At 34.3% G+C, this 15,890-nt stretch overlaps 1 protein-coding gene across 1 annotated transcript in view; it reads right to left on the minus strand.

Annotated features, from left to right (window-relative positions):
- Positions 1-8,088: 8,088 nt before the first annotated feature.
- The window catches only part of LRFN5 (leucine rich repeat and fibronectin type III domain containing 5), a 108,741-nt gene continuing 100,939 nt past the window's right edge, over positions 8,089-15,890 (minus strand). Inside the window, 3 exon segments of the mRNA XM_087422265.1 lie at positions 8,089-8,652; positions 8,654-9,449; positions 12,089-13,493. Coding sequence (XP_087278391.1) covers positions 8,506-8,652; positions 8,654-9,449; positions 12,089-13,473 — 2,328 coding nt within the window. The 5' untranslated portion in view covers positions 13,474-13,493 and the 3' untranslated portion in view covers positions 8,089-8,505.

Below are 15,890 nucleotides of genomic sequence, written 5' to 3' on the forward strand. Positions count from 1 at the left end.
GCAGTTACACTGAGGTCATATGGGGACTTAAATCTCATAATAGAAATGTAGCAAGGAGTTGGCTTGCACAATGAGTGAATGATGTATTGCCACTAAATTTTGTTAAAATTATTCTTTGCCTGTGGATTTGTTTTTCTTGTAATGCTTGTAGAAAGAAAAAAAAATTAGCCAAAGCATGGAAAGAAATTTCTATGACATAGTCATCTGTTTCAGAAAGGGAACTAAAGGAAGATTCAGCATAAAGTTTTTTAAAAAGGTGACATATTCCACATGTACACATTCACTACGTAAATCTAATACAGAATACACATATGTACACACTAATTTACTACAGACAGAAATGAAAAATCACTGTAAGGTTATGCACCAGGTTATTAGTATTTGTGCCTAAGTGGTGGATTATGACAGATTTATATTTACTTTCTCACTTTTAACTACATTTCCCAAAGCATCTATAATTAATACAGCTTACTTTAGGACAAAGAAAGTCATTATTAGAAATGTTATGGATTTATCACATTGGCAAACCCCGTGCTATCTCGTGTAGTACACAACGCCCAAGGAGATTACTTTCCTCTAAGTTTGACTTCTAACAATGCAGTTAAATAAAAAACAAACACAACAATATGTCCCATGAAATGTGAATATTTGGGAAATTACTTTAATTAGTAATTGAAAAATGACTCAGATTGACTCTCCTGCTTCCAGATCTTGATGTAACATTTAGCACCATTGTGGATCGTGCTTCTGGTAGATTAACCATATACTTCCTAATCCCTTTCTAAAGATAGCCTAACTTTCAGAACAGCTAGATGTCCAAAGCTACACCATAAATGAACTTTTTACAATCAAGGGCGGAGAGGGAGGGAGGAAAGAAGGAAGGAAGAGAGGGAGGGAGGAAAGAAGGAAGGAAGAGAGGGAGGGAGGAAGAGAGAGAGAGAGAAGTTAAGATTGAGAAAGAGAAGCAGACGGTGGTGGTGGAACAATGCACCTTCACGCAGGTCAGTTCAGTACATAGAACAGAACACCAAGTGTATGCCAGACACTGGGCTATCGATTGTTTCCAGTGAGCCATCTGTTCATTTTTCGCAACATAGGAATGGGATCCTAAATTTGGTAAAGAAGTGATGCATGAAAAACATTTTGTTTGATTTGGAATGGAATTCATTAGGGGAAACCTTGAATGATTGTCCCAGTTATTGTTATCTTTTAAAGACGAAATGTTAAAAAACAAGACCCTATTTTTACTGCCAACAAATAAATCAGTGGCCTTTTTTAGAACTTTTAAGAGCAGAATATTTTTTCTGTGCCAAACCTTAAGCAAATGGTTGCTGCTTCCAGCTGTTTGAACAGATTGCTAAAGTGCTATTCTGCTCTGGAAGCACACTTCTGATCCAATTAAAATGCAGGAATCAAATACTCATTTGAAACTCCTGAAAAAAAAAAATCCCTCAACCAAGAGGAGTAATTGGTTGCTGACAAAAGGAATACCATGAATATTTCATGTGTAGTGTTTTGCTCCATTTTAGAGCGGCTGCATTCATTTTAGATAACAGTGAAACACTTCTGTTCATCCACTTTCAATGAGGTGTAATATATCAACTCAGCTCCTATTAGGAGGTGGAGGTCAAGGATACGAGTGAATACATTCTCATCAAGCTACTGTCTTCACGTCGGGGAATATTTATAAAAATATTATATCATGCATGACTCCAAGAGTGACTCCAAAGTCACATTAGTATTCCCTTTATTCTTACAGTATGAATCAGAAATGTTCACTTAACCAGAAGTATGTGTAAATTTAGGAACTAGAAATTCAGTTAACCAAACTGAACTTCAGTCTTTACCATTGAGCAAATTTTAATGGAAAATTTCAACAAGTTACATAGGCTAGCAAAACAAAATTAAAAATGCAGTTATAAAAGAATATACCCACTTAAGTGCTGACGTATGTGACAGGTAACAAAAACCTCACCTGTGTTTCCTGGACACTCTGGTCAGCATTAGTCGGCAAAGCATCTGGGAATAAAATTTTCAGTGTCATGAACAATCATTTTTTTAAGAAACAGAGCTTAAAACATTTCTTATTGAAATCTTCATAAGATTTCTCTTAACAAAGATTTATCTAGACTATTTTTCTTAACGTACCAGTTCTTGGGTTAATTGTAACTGACTTTTACAATAATTTGTAGTTTTTTATGGCTACTTCCTGATACATAATACTATAAAGGTAGAATTTTCAAAAATATTATTCTAGTTACTAAAATGAATAATTATCAACATGGAATGCACTTTTCCTGCAAAAATTCAATAAGAGAATCAGGCTTCTATTCATTTTTCCTTCTCAAAGTTAACATTTCAACTACAGAGATGCGTGTGCTTAATATGGAAAGATACATCAAGGAAAAAAGAATCCCAAGCAGGAAATGTAATTGCACCATATTACCACGCAGAGTATAAAATAAACATTTACAATAAAAACTGTTATTCAATAACCCCCCAAATAATAGCGTGTTTTACCAAGTACCCATTTATCCTTATATAAAACAGTAATGTTCTAAATGCAAACGTTCTGCCTTTACAAGTCCATATGCATGTTCCAATTGGCTACAAATGTTTTATCCCATTCCATAGCCCTGCATAGCACACATTCTATTTCTTTCCAAAATATCCTCTTTGTAAGCAAATACTTCTAGTCACTAAGAAGTGACACAGGGTAAGAAAAAATTAGGCATCTCAAGAAAAAGTGGTTCACAGGTGAGTGTGATGAGAATAGTACAGAATACTTTTTTATAAAACCTCCAGCACAAACATTCATATAAATTTACAATGGCCTCTGGAGATTGAGTTTTACGTGAAAGTGGTAATAAGACATGTTCACATTACACAGGAAAATACGATCAGGAAATTACATTATGGTAGAGCCAACAAAATATATTTCATAAGCCCCTTCATGTTACTAGAGTAATAATTCATTGGATATATTCTGGGGCAGAATCACAGTATCTATCTAGCTCATGTTTCAGGCAAGAGTGAATGTACTTCCACTTCCAAACACAAAATGAAACGGACTTCATGGCTTTCCCTTGAATGTATTTGAAATAATTTTTTTTTGTTTTTAAAATTCATTAACATAACAATCACCTATTTGAAAAGAATGGATGAATGTCATAGAGATGGTTATCATTAGGAAGTTCAGACAAATAAATTTATACTAGAGAGTTTATATTCCACTGTAATCTGATAAATAACAAGCATAGTTTGTACAGTTGTTCTGGGAGAAGTTCTCTTATCGCCAGTCCATTTAAATCTAATTTTGTTAAATTAATGACAATCCATGCTGCAGGACACAAACTTATGATTTTAAAGGATTAATTTTATAAGTATACATATTAATATATCTATATATTACATATATCTATATCTACATATATAGATATATAAATATAAACAACTTATGTATTTTACTCACTGGTAAGTTTAGATCCTAAATTTTGACTTGGAAATAGCTGACAAAAACCAGAAGACAATGGTACACTAATTATTTTTTATATTGACTATTTGTAATATTTGATAAAATTGCAAATGTATTAATATTACCTTAATGAGGTAATGTCATACTTATATATACTCCCAGTTACAAACTGTTCCTTTCCATGTCCCACATGAGATGAGACCACATTTTTAGGATGACTAATCACAGTTATATGTTTACCATTCTTTCTACATTTTATTTATTTATTTATTTATTTATTTATTTATTTATTTATTTATTTATTTATTGTGAGGAAGATCAGCCCTGAGCTAACATCCATGCTAATCCTCCTCTTTTTGCTGAGGAACACCAGCTCTGAGCTAACATCTATTGCCAATCCTCCTCCTTTTTTTCTTTTCCCCAAAGCCCCAGTAGATAGTTGTATGTCATAGTTGCACATCCTTCTAGTTGCTGTATGTGGGACATACATGGCCGGAGAAGCGGTGCATCAGTGCGCGCCTGGGATCCGAACCCGGGCCGCCAGTAGCAGAGCGTGCGCACTTAACCACTAAGACATGGGGCCAGCCCCATTCTTTCTACATTAAGTGATCTTCTGTAGTGCTACAAGAAGGATTGGTTCTGTTGTGAAACAAATAAACAAAACCTGACAAAAACTAATTGCATTTGTAATCCCAGCATGCGTTTACTGTCTAGCATGAGAAGAAAAGGACTGAGTAATCTGAGAGACAGAGCTCTGAAGCTATTATAAAATTCCATTATTAATTTTGGCTATTTTCTCTATGACATTTTAAAAATGAGCTATTTCTTAACCATAAATTTAACTCAACCAAAATTTAACTTACAAACGTAATAAGGTAAATTATTATCATTATTATTGTCATCATCTTCCTCAACTGAGGAGGATAAGAAAAATATCCTTTCCCATCCAACCAACCTTTGTGCTGAAGTCCTTTCCCCAAAACCCCTCATACACACTCACACACAGAAGCATCCATACACACTGGTAAAGCAGAAAGACTGGACTTTTCCTGAGACCAAGAGGAGGTTGACAGGGAAAGAGAGTGGAGAGTCTTCATTCTGTGCAATATAAATGAGCATTGCTTTCTCAGCATTATAAAATGGAACTGGAATTCTGCCATGCTGAGAAGAAAAGGGGCTCGTATCTGCACACTTCTTTGAAATAAGGCCCTGTTTACCTTCATAATTCTATGTACAATAAGATGCTTTATGTTTTTGGAATTTTTTAAACTACTGGCATTTTAATGATTGTTTTTAAGTTTATTATTATGAATACACAGAGGGGAAAATACTAAAATTTAGGAACTAAAAGGCAATTTATGTAAACTTTGTGATAACAGCACTAAGTTTTTTCACTTTATAAATGAAATATTTGGTTTTCTTTCAGTAACAAATGCAAATAAAATAGTTCAAATTTAGTTTGGAGGAAGTTAAGAACTTTGAATGCTTTAAAGTGAAGGAGAAAATACTTTACAAAAAAAGACAAAAGGAGATTACTGTGGACAAATGGAACACATTTAATTCTTAAAAATTCCTTAAATTCTTGTGGAGAAAGTACGTATCATTGAGACAGTAGACTTGTTATGTTTACAGATGGCTTCCAATAGTTCAAAAACTTATATTTTTTTAAATAAAATATATCTTCAAAGCAGCTAAAATCAACTGTCTGTAAGCATAAATAGCTTACTGTGACCTCAATTTAACTAACTACATTTAATAGTTGGAAAAAAATATAGGAAATAAATTGGCCATAGCAAGAGTGTTATTGTATGAAATTTAAATTATTGCACTAAATGTACCTCTGAATTAATCTATTTGTAGACTAAAATTAAATAATATTCATCAAACCAGACTTTGTTCATCTTAGGATTTTGAGGCAGCTTTGGATGCTCCATTATCCCTTTATGACATTAAGATATTACATACATTAAAAAAAAACCCTACTTTAATAGCAGTTTGACATTTTCAAATTGGGGGACAATTATCCAAAAGAAACAGAAAACAACACAGGAACACATATAAGTAAAAAAAAATGTTTGGAGTAAATATCTGTAAATATATCACTTGTTAGTTTGTTTTCATATTGAACAACCTGAAACCATAGAGTAAAATGGCTAAAAATGAAAGAACAATAATCAGGAACACGAAGCAAAAACCACATATATAACCTATACACAGTCAGCAACAACAATCAGCAAACCATATGCTTTGGATCACATATATGTATATACAATACGTATACATATATATATATATATATGTATATATATATGGCTGGTTCAATGAGGAATGCAAGAAACGACAGAAAGAAAAATGAGAAAGAGACAGAATTTCTTGCTTGTAGTAATATAATATCTGGACCACAAATCTCCATTGCCCTAATTAATCAAAGCTTTTATTATTGCACCTTCCTCCCTGGCCCCATTCATTCATTTATTTATCTATCCATTCACTCACTCATTCATCTGAAATTATTGTGTTTCAGACGTTATTCCAGGTACCTTTAATCACCCAGAACCTTCCCATAGATTTATTTTTCAGTTACTGCACACTAAAACTGCCCAGAGCAAAAATTTTTTCATGTACTTATAAATAAAAACCAAAACCATTTGACCCTCTTGACAGGCCAATCTTTTGTTGCTCTCTCAAAATATAAACATTCTTTACAGGAACACAGGCCTTCTTATCACTTCTAAGAACAAATGTTCAAGCATTTGGTTAAGACACCCTGAAAATGGTCTTGTAAATGTAATAAAAATTTAAATGGTTTCAATGGCTTTAGTCAAACAGAATACATTTCACATGATTAGATATTATAGACTCTAAATGTTTATGAGAAATAAAAGATATTTAATTAAAGTTTCATTAGAAATATAAGCAGAAAATTGATTTTAAAAAATACAGGCAATTGGAAGATGGAGAAGAAGCCCACCAGTCACGTGGAGTAGATCTGCTAAGCCGCTGCCCGTGCTGTGTGATTTCAGAGCCCCCTTGATCACAACCTTCCTAAGGCCAGAGATTCCTTCTCTGGGGATTCATTTCTTTAAGTCTTGAAAGCTTTTACTATATATTCAGGATTTTTTTAACACTATGGAGGTGAAAAGGGGAAAGTAATATGCTTTTGTCAATCAGCACCTCGTGAAGAATTAAGTAATGGATGTTAATTAAAAATGTTTAGCTGAGAACAGAGCATTATCACAGAGATAGTGTTGAAAATCCACTTCGCTTAGAGCAATGCTTTTGATGTTACAAACTCCTAACACACATGTGATCTCATTATTCCTCACAAGAACTACAGACTTGACCCCTGAAGGCTGATTGATTAGATGTTAGCACTGTGGAAGGCACACTCCAGAAAGGCAAGCAGGGTGGAGAAGGCGTTTAGGAAACACCTACAGGGATGAAGGCCATCAGACCATTTTTTGCAAGACAGATAGGGAAAGTAATCTCTACTTGCTTTCTTCTTACCCGCTTTTGAACGTCATCATGATAAATCATGGATGATAAGATGTGCTTCTGTCAAGTTAAAATTAACTGCAATTTTTATATATGCCTCTAGCGGGAGGAAATTACACTGAGGATTGACATCCCTCACCTGTGCTTTAAATGGTATTTCCAGTGATCTGAAAGAGTTAATAAACTTTTTCTGCATGTTTAACTTACTCCCAGGGAGTACTGTATATAAATAAAGTACATATCTTATTATATTATGGCTAAAATTTTTTGTGCAAGGTTCCCACATGAGTATGAGTCTCAAAACAAAACAAAACAAACAAAAAATCCTTAATGTTAACCTCTGTTTGCCAATCTTCAATAAAACACCATTAAGTTAGCGTATCATGTCATAAGATTTTCAATGAGTAGATACAAATTTGTATCTATAGACCTTGATTTCAGTGAATGTCCAACCATGCCATATCATCAAGGAGCAATATTGTTGTCTGACTGAATTTAAAATCCTTTTTTTAATGATGTATTACCACTAAGCTGCATTTGTAATTAAATTTTATCACAGGTTTTGGTTAAAATAATAAATGCATTTACTCTAAGAGAAAAATTCACATTCAGAATTACAGAGCAGAGGGGAAAAAGGAAACTACTATTTGGTTAATGAGCAATGACTACATTGTTTATAAATGTAATAAGAGCTCCATTAGAAGTTTTTTATTTTACTTGGTGATAAAAATAAACATCCCTTTGATAAAGGCAGTTTTGTATTTTTGTCTCCCTTTTTAACTTGCATTAATAAAAATATAAAACTTATTCATTCAGCAAATGTGTATTGAATGAATGAAAATATCTTCATATGCCCAGGTAGATGCATATGAAATTGTGGCATGTGACTTAAAACTGAATTGGATTTTTTTGATAAATGCAAAATCAATTGCATTTTCTTCTGCTTCCCATGGAAAAAGCTGTGTCATGGATGAGAAATATCATAGAACCATTAAGGCACCTGAATCAAAAATGTTGTTTAGAAGGGTACTTACTTTAACAATGTTTAGGTATACTTATTGAATATTTTATTTTAAATAACATAACACAGAGTTGTTCTCTACAATGTTTGCCTAAAAATAAAAACCATTGTTATTGAAAGAAAATATACAAAGAAAATATACAATCTACTCATCGAAAAATACCAATCATCCATAGGTGGGCCTTTGTAAGACTGGAGGAAATATTCAAGACTTTCTTTTTCCTATGACAACTTTCACTTTGTGATCTGCTATTGCAGAGCCTGGAAGCCAGGCCTAGAATAGGGGAAGGCACTGCTGCTATGTCATGCTTTTTTCCTTAAACCATTTTATATATGTCACCTATATATACCTATACATGTATATATGTATATATATGTATAGTAACTGTACCCTAGAAGGTTTATACACCTTGACTCTATTAGCCATGTATCAGAGAGAAAAGACTGGAATTTCAAATTCCAATTTCCTATGTGAGTTCTCAAAATAATTTTTTCATTAAAAAGAAAGAATAGGTTATACAGTGCTTTCCAATATCCACTCAGACTTTGAAAGAGTTGCTTTTCCACCATGGCCATGGGAACTGTTGGATTGAATTAACATCACATTCATGGACACACTTCTTTTAGCAAACAGTCCACACGTGTTCGGTGAGTGAATGTTAACAAGAGTATTCCTTTAATTCTCCATTCAGGGAGTACCCGTGCCTCGCTCTGCATCTCTCAGCAGGCAAAGTGAGAAACTTACTTGGCTTTGAATGTGCTCTTTTAGATGAGGGCCCCTCTGTGACAGAATCAGGAGGTCGACTAGCTAACTGCAATGCAGTTGAGTTGTTCCTGTTCGTGTTTTGGGACTCAACAGTTGTGACAGCTTCACTCTGTGGTTCGGTACTTGGCTTTGTGCCAGTCTTTCTTTTCTGCTTTTGGGACACAGAAGTGCTTGAAGTCCAGGGAGGAGGCAAAGCAGAGGTAGTGGTAGAGGAGTCCTGACCGGAACAAGTTTCTGTGGATTGGATCACATTGTCATTGGCAACTTTACAGCACTGGGCATTCTCTTCAGGTCCCACCACTTGTTTGGACATGGACTGGGGCAGCGTGACACTGCAGCCTTGCATTTGAGCCCCGTTAGTTTGAGAGTAGACGTTGCTGAACTTGGTGACCTTGTGTTGCCCATTATTGTTACAAACCTTATACCGGATCATTAGAATGATGATGAAAACCAGTACGGATGCTACAATTATTCCACCAATAATAATAATCATGGTGCCTCCCAGAAACTGGGACTGCATGAAATGGCATCGCACATAATCCTGTTCCGTAGTAAACTGGATGCAACCCACGACTCTTGTGGCAGTGAGGGAAGTGATGCCATCATCATAGATTGCCAAGACACACAAGTCATACATAGTTCCAGCAGCCAGGTTATTGACAAGAAAAGTTTTGCTCGTAGGAGGTATCATTCTGAGGGACAATGGAATTTGTGTTAATATTAAACACAAAACAAAACCTAGATACACACAGTCATTATGACTTCAGTTCTGTTTCATTCAGTACTTATTAAGATAAGCACTTTTATAACAGCTATGATACATCGGAAAATGATCTAATCTTATTGTATTTACCCAGTTAAAATGGCTAAAAGTCATTATTGGATCCTGCATTATATTAATGGTGCCTGCACCATGCCTTGACAAGCTTACTAATTACATTGCTTGGCAAAGCAGAACTCCTAATAAAAGCCACTGCTAAAAAATCCTTTATGACAAATTGCTTCTGAAAGGTGTGACTGTGACATTGTCTGATTACTAAACAAATCCATTTAACACTTACAACACCTCTGTGACTAAAAGCCAATTTGAAGGAAGGGAAAACACTGACAATCATATTAGAAACCAGAATGGAAATGCATTTTGGAGTATTTATTTTCCAAATGAGTTATAAGCTGCTATGGAATGGTACCAAGTAAATCTATCTTTAATAAGTAAGATAATTACTAAGATTTAAGTACTTTATCTACAGATCTCAGCCCTCTCTGATGCCTTCAACACTTGCTTCCCAGTATGTTTTTATCTATAAATGAGGCTGATGAAAGTGTATGTGTAATATTATCCTAGAAACATGAACAAGGCAAGGTTGTTGACCAGAACATAAATCCCTCGTGTTCCTCATTGTGGGCTGATGAAATTACCTTGAGAATACAGTTTCTAACATTTGATAAGAGTTTATAGACATCTCTGAATCCATTGTAGCACAAAAGTCTTCTGTGGATGCCTATTTTTTACTAAGTTTTTTATTTCTTAGTAGCAACCAGATATGACCTAAACTAAGATTTAATTTGGAAAAAAAAAGGTTTTAAACTATATTTTTTCCCTGAAAGAGAGTTTTAAGAATTTCAAAACTTGGCCGTGCTAATCTGTTACACAACCTAAGTAATGTGTTCTAAATGTACCGGGAAACTTAGGCCAGAGTATGTATTTGTGATTGAAATTACTACCGTTTAGTGAGGGCATGATAAACTCTAGGCATTACTGAGCACTTTATATATATTATGATTTAATTTTTACAAGGACCATATAAGGTAAGCATTATCACTATATTGCACATGAAAAACAATAGGGTCAGGAATACAACCAATTTCCTCAAGGTCACATAGAATTTACTTGTCATGGAAGGATTAAAATCTTTGAATTTGGAAAATAGAAACTGACCTATTTTACAGAATTAATGTTTAAAATATATAGAATGTCTAGTAGCTACAGGAAGGTATGGGAGGGGTGGAGCTCATCTTTGACAGTGGGTTAAATAACCTATAGCCCAGGTGAAGAGTATGATAAGGGCAAACTACTTTGTGCTAATATACATGCATCAGAGTCTACCTCCCCATATATTTGGTGATGAGAGGGATATTAGAAACCATTTACTCTAATCTCTTCCTTTTAAAGATGAGGAAATTAAAACTCAGCCAGGTAGAACCTTGCCCAGGATCCATCACATGGCTAGCTAGGCCAGGTTTGTTTCTTTCTACCAGCCCATGCTCATTTTTAAAAATTTCTCTCATTTCCATACACGAGTGAAAATCAAATTATCTTCAAGAATTCACCTGGGTATATAACAACTGAGTTGATCTGACTTCAGGAAAGCTTAAAGACAAAAGGATATACGTATATTTCAAAGCCATGATTTTACATCATTTCCTAGGAGTAATAATAGTCTATCATGAGTGAAATTATATGGAGGGGTAAAAATGTGTATTTACAACTGAAAATTGGACAAGATGTGACTATAAATCAATGAGGCTGAACTTTAGAAAAACATACCAGAAATCCTTTACTCAGATACAAATTTTCCATCAATGTCCTTACCCAAAGATTACCTACTTAACTCCAGTGATACTCTCACTGCTCAAAATATTTACAAACTTTCTCTTTGGAACCGTCTTAAGAACCAGTGTACATGAGACAACACACATGCACACAACTCAATCACTCAAAAAATCAGTCTCATTATTTTATAGTTACATCCTATTTTTGACCAAAAATGGCAATACCCATCTTGATCACCCACCTTATTCACAAGACTTGGCTCCAAATGGCTTTTGCTTGTTTCCAAAATTCAAATGCACCCTCAAAAGACGAAGATTTGCCACCACTGAGGATATTCAAAATAGTATGACGAAGGTTCTAAAGATAATTCCAAAAGTGCTTTGAGCAATGGCAGCATCATTGGGATAACAGTTTAGCCTCCCAAAGTGACTTCCTTGAAGGAAAGAACACTCGTGTGGATGTGTAAGTTCTGGTATGTTTTTGAATTTTTTAAATAAATCAATCTTGTTCTCTGATAGTCACATCTCTTAGATGAGGGGGAAAAAAGTAAGCAAGCATAATATTAAATATAAATTTGAACTCTAAAAATAACACCATTCAAAATACATCCCCACACGTATTCACCTTTCACAAGCCTCACATTATACATTTTAAAAAATGGAGTACTATCATTACAAAACAGAGCAGCACTGCCAGTTAAAAATAAATCAGTGGTATAGTAACAAGCCCTACACTAAGAGGCATGGTAAGTATAAAAATGTGCTTAATTTTTCTTACCTGTAAACAAGGGTGTCATCATAAGTACCATTGTACTGGATTTGAAACATACGTATTCCAGGGATGTTTCTTTGAAAATTAAATTTAAGTAGTGCCGTGGACGATGTTGCTTCTGCCACCACAATTTTATCTTGACTCATTTTAGTATCACCATTACTACTGCTTGCATTAGAACCTGACTTAGTAGAAGTTGAGATATCAGAAGAACCAGGATCAGGCTCATGGATGTGGTTTGTACTGTTTAGTAAGTGAGGGAGCTTAATTATATGAAGATCCACTGTTTGAGTTGCTTCCCCAGCAGGATTGGAAGCAATGCAGGTAAAAGCACCTGTATCCTTTACAGTTGTTATAAGAATGTCAAGTGTTCCATTATCATACACCAGAGATCTTGTTGCATTTGAAATAAGCTTCCCTTCAGGAGAAATCCAGTGAATTGCAGGTTCAGGGTCTCCCCTGGCTTTGCACCTCAGTGTTGCCCTTTGACCCTCCAGGACTCTCATCTCATGTGTATGACGAGTAATGAGAGGAGGCTCACACAAAAACTCTTCCTCAGGAATCGACCAAAAATAGCGGCCAGTTAAAAGTGCTGGAGAAGCACAGGTCTCCAGGTCATCTTCTCTGGACAGACGTCTCAACCACAACAATTCACAATTGCAATGCAAAGGGTTTCCACCAAAACTTAATGCAAAAGTAGATGGGCTTATGATTCCTGAGGTTGCTAATACCTGAGCTCGCTGAAAGAGAGGGTCAGGTGGTAGCTTCTGCAACTTATTTGATGTTACATCTAGCCGAGTCATCTTGTGCAAATGGGAGAAAGTCCCCTTAGGAATGTTATCAATCATATTGTGATCCAAACTAAGGGTGTGCAAGCTAATCATCTTCTCAACGGCATCCCAAGGAATTGTTTCTAAATTGTTATAGGACAGATCCAGCTCCTCAAGGGCAAAGACATCATCAAATGCTGTAGAAGAAATTAACGTCAGCTGATTGTTGTTCAATATCAAATGATGCAGATTGGAAAGCCCACTGAACATATCATTTGTAATTTTAGTCAATCTGTTGCTATTCAAATGCAATGCCCTCAAATTTCGTAAGTCAGCAAAAGCATGAGGTGTAATAAAACTTATCGTATTCCTGGATAGAGTCAGGTCCACCAAGCTGGTCATATTGGCAAAATCTTTCCTTTTAATATTTGTAACAAAATTGTCTGCCAACCGCAGTTCCACAGTTCTTCTGTCAATGTTGGGTGGAACAAACAAAAGCCCTTTCTTGGCACAAAGGGTTGCAAGATTAGGAGACAAAATCTGACAGACACAACGCTTTGGACAGATCTGAGCTCTCACTGCTATGCCAATGAAAAACAGATAAAAAAGAAATTTTTCCATTGTAGATCAGATTTAAGAGCCTGTAAGAGAAGACACAAAATGTAATGTTAGCTTCCAATCATTTGACTAATGTTCATATTCTAATGTATTAGAATAATCTTTTTTATGCAAGTTGGAATACAGAAACAATTTATTTGTTTACTTAATAAACAAGTATAAAATATTTACTCTGTATTGAAAGCTGTAATGGACACTAGGATGAAAAATATACTATTCACGGCTTTGTGGGATTTAAAATAAAATGGGAAAAACAAAGAAGTCAATAGTTTATTACAATTCTGTAAATAACGTGCTATTTTTGAAATATGCCCCGAGGTAGCCCATGGGTGTACCAAAAAGAGATATTGAGCCCAGATCGAAGAGTTGGAGTTCAAGAAAACTTCCCTTAAACCCTGAAAAACATCTTGTAAGTTCGAAAGCTTAAAGATGTATTTAAAGATTTGCAAGTATTTTAATTTACTAGTCTGATAGAAACTATAAGAGACAATATTTGTTACTATTAATTTTATGGCATGATATTTGAAAGTAATTAATTGCTGATTAAATTTTACTCATTTTTACAAACTCTCCTGAACATAGTACAACATTCACATCCTAACTGCAAATACAGAATCTTATTCTCAAAAATAAAATGGCTAAAAATTTATCACAAGTGCTCTGAGCTCCTTGAAAGAATATTTTATTTGATATAAATGTGGGTTTTTGAAGATAATTTATGGGAAGTAGTCATCAAAATACTTGACAGTGAGTCCAAAAAGATAGCATATACCATTTTCCTTTTCTTAAAATCTTAATGCATTTATATTTATCCAAATTTAATTTAAAAAAAAACCTTGACAGTTTCATTTTCCAGTTTGATCTTAAGTATTTGCTCTTGAAGTTAATCTTCAAAAATAAAAATCCTAATACATATGCAATTAAAAGTTCTCATAAATTATATGTAGTTTTAAACACCAAGAAAGAAAACAGCTGGAGAAAATCACTCAAATTTTCAATTGATGAAAATGTGAAATATGGAATTATTCTAGAAATAATGCATCTAGCTTTCTAAATAAAACATACTTACAGGTCTGATTTATTTTATGCCTATTTTATGTCATAATAAATGTGGTTGTAATGAATAAGAATTATCATTCTCAACAAATGAAATAGTTTTAATCTTCTGTTCATGACAGAATAACTAGTATAAAACTAGCCTTTTCACAATAAGCAGAAAAAAAAACTGTACAAAAATATATAAAACTACAGTTTTCAGACACTGGAAAAAAGGAAGCACAGAACTATGATCTTTCAGGAAAGTGAATAAAAAAAAATGAAGCGTATCACTGCTCCTGGAGACATTTTCCAACACAGCACAAAGAGAGAAAACAAGGCAAAGCATGAGCAGTCCTATTCAATTGAAGAGACAGAGATTGGAGTGCAGAGTCTCGGGTGGCTTGAGTTTATGGGGCAAAGGACCAGAAAGGGGAGAGTTAGCGGAAGCAAAACTCCAGGAATCTCTGGAGGTAGAGACAGGGCAATAGATACTAACCATTCTCAAACACTGATAAAAAAAGGATGGAAAAAAACGTGAACAAAAACTCAGTGACCTGTGGAAAAATATTAAGAACTCAAACATACATATAATTGGAGTATCAGAAAAAGGCTGTAAGGTAGAAATATATTTGAAGAAATAAAGACAAACTGTTTTCAAATTTGTGATAGAATAACAGCAACCCACAAATCCAAGATCAAAACAAGAAAAATCATACCAAGACACATCATAATCAAATTGCAGATAGCCAAAAAAAAATAGAAAGTAATCTTAAAAGCAGTCACAGAAATAAGACACATTATAAGAAGATAAGGTGAACAAAACACAGATAACGGATGACTCCTCATTGACTTCTCTTTGGAAATAAAGCAACGTGGAAGACAATGAAAAGTATCTTTAAAGTGTTGCAAGAAAAAAGGAAAGTCTGTCAACCTGGGTGGGGATTTATATATTCATAAAAGATGAAAATAAAATAAAAACCATTTGAGAGAAACAAACTGAAAGTTTCATCACCAGCAGAATTGCCCTAGAAGAAAATATAAAGAAATTCTCTTCAGGCTGAAGGAAAATTATATCAGATGGAATCTTGAATCTCTATAAATGGATGTAAAGCAACAGAAATGGCATATCTGTGGGTAGCATAAAATATTTTTGTTCTGTTTTACTATGTTTATAAATGGTACTTCTGGCATGGATATAAAAAATTACAAAAAAACATCATTCTCACCCTAACAACCAAATAAGCTGGATAAGCTCTAAATCATATTTTTTTAAAACTAACAACATCATAATGCTGAAGATACAAATAAACTTAAAGGAAATATAATCCAGAAGGTGACAGTCCCTGATAAAAGGGAAGAGATCCATAGATATCTCCCTCTTT

Source organism: Ceratotherium simum, chromosome 3, assembly GCF_057802395.1.
Source record: "Ceratotherium simum simum isolate JZ-2026a chromosome 3, ASM5780239v1, whole genome shotgun sequence".
In the NCBI taxonomy this organism is placed as follows: Eukaryota; Metazoa; Chordata; class Mammalia; order Perissodactyla; family Rhinocerotidae; genus Ceratotherium; species Ceratotherium simum.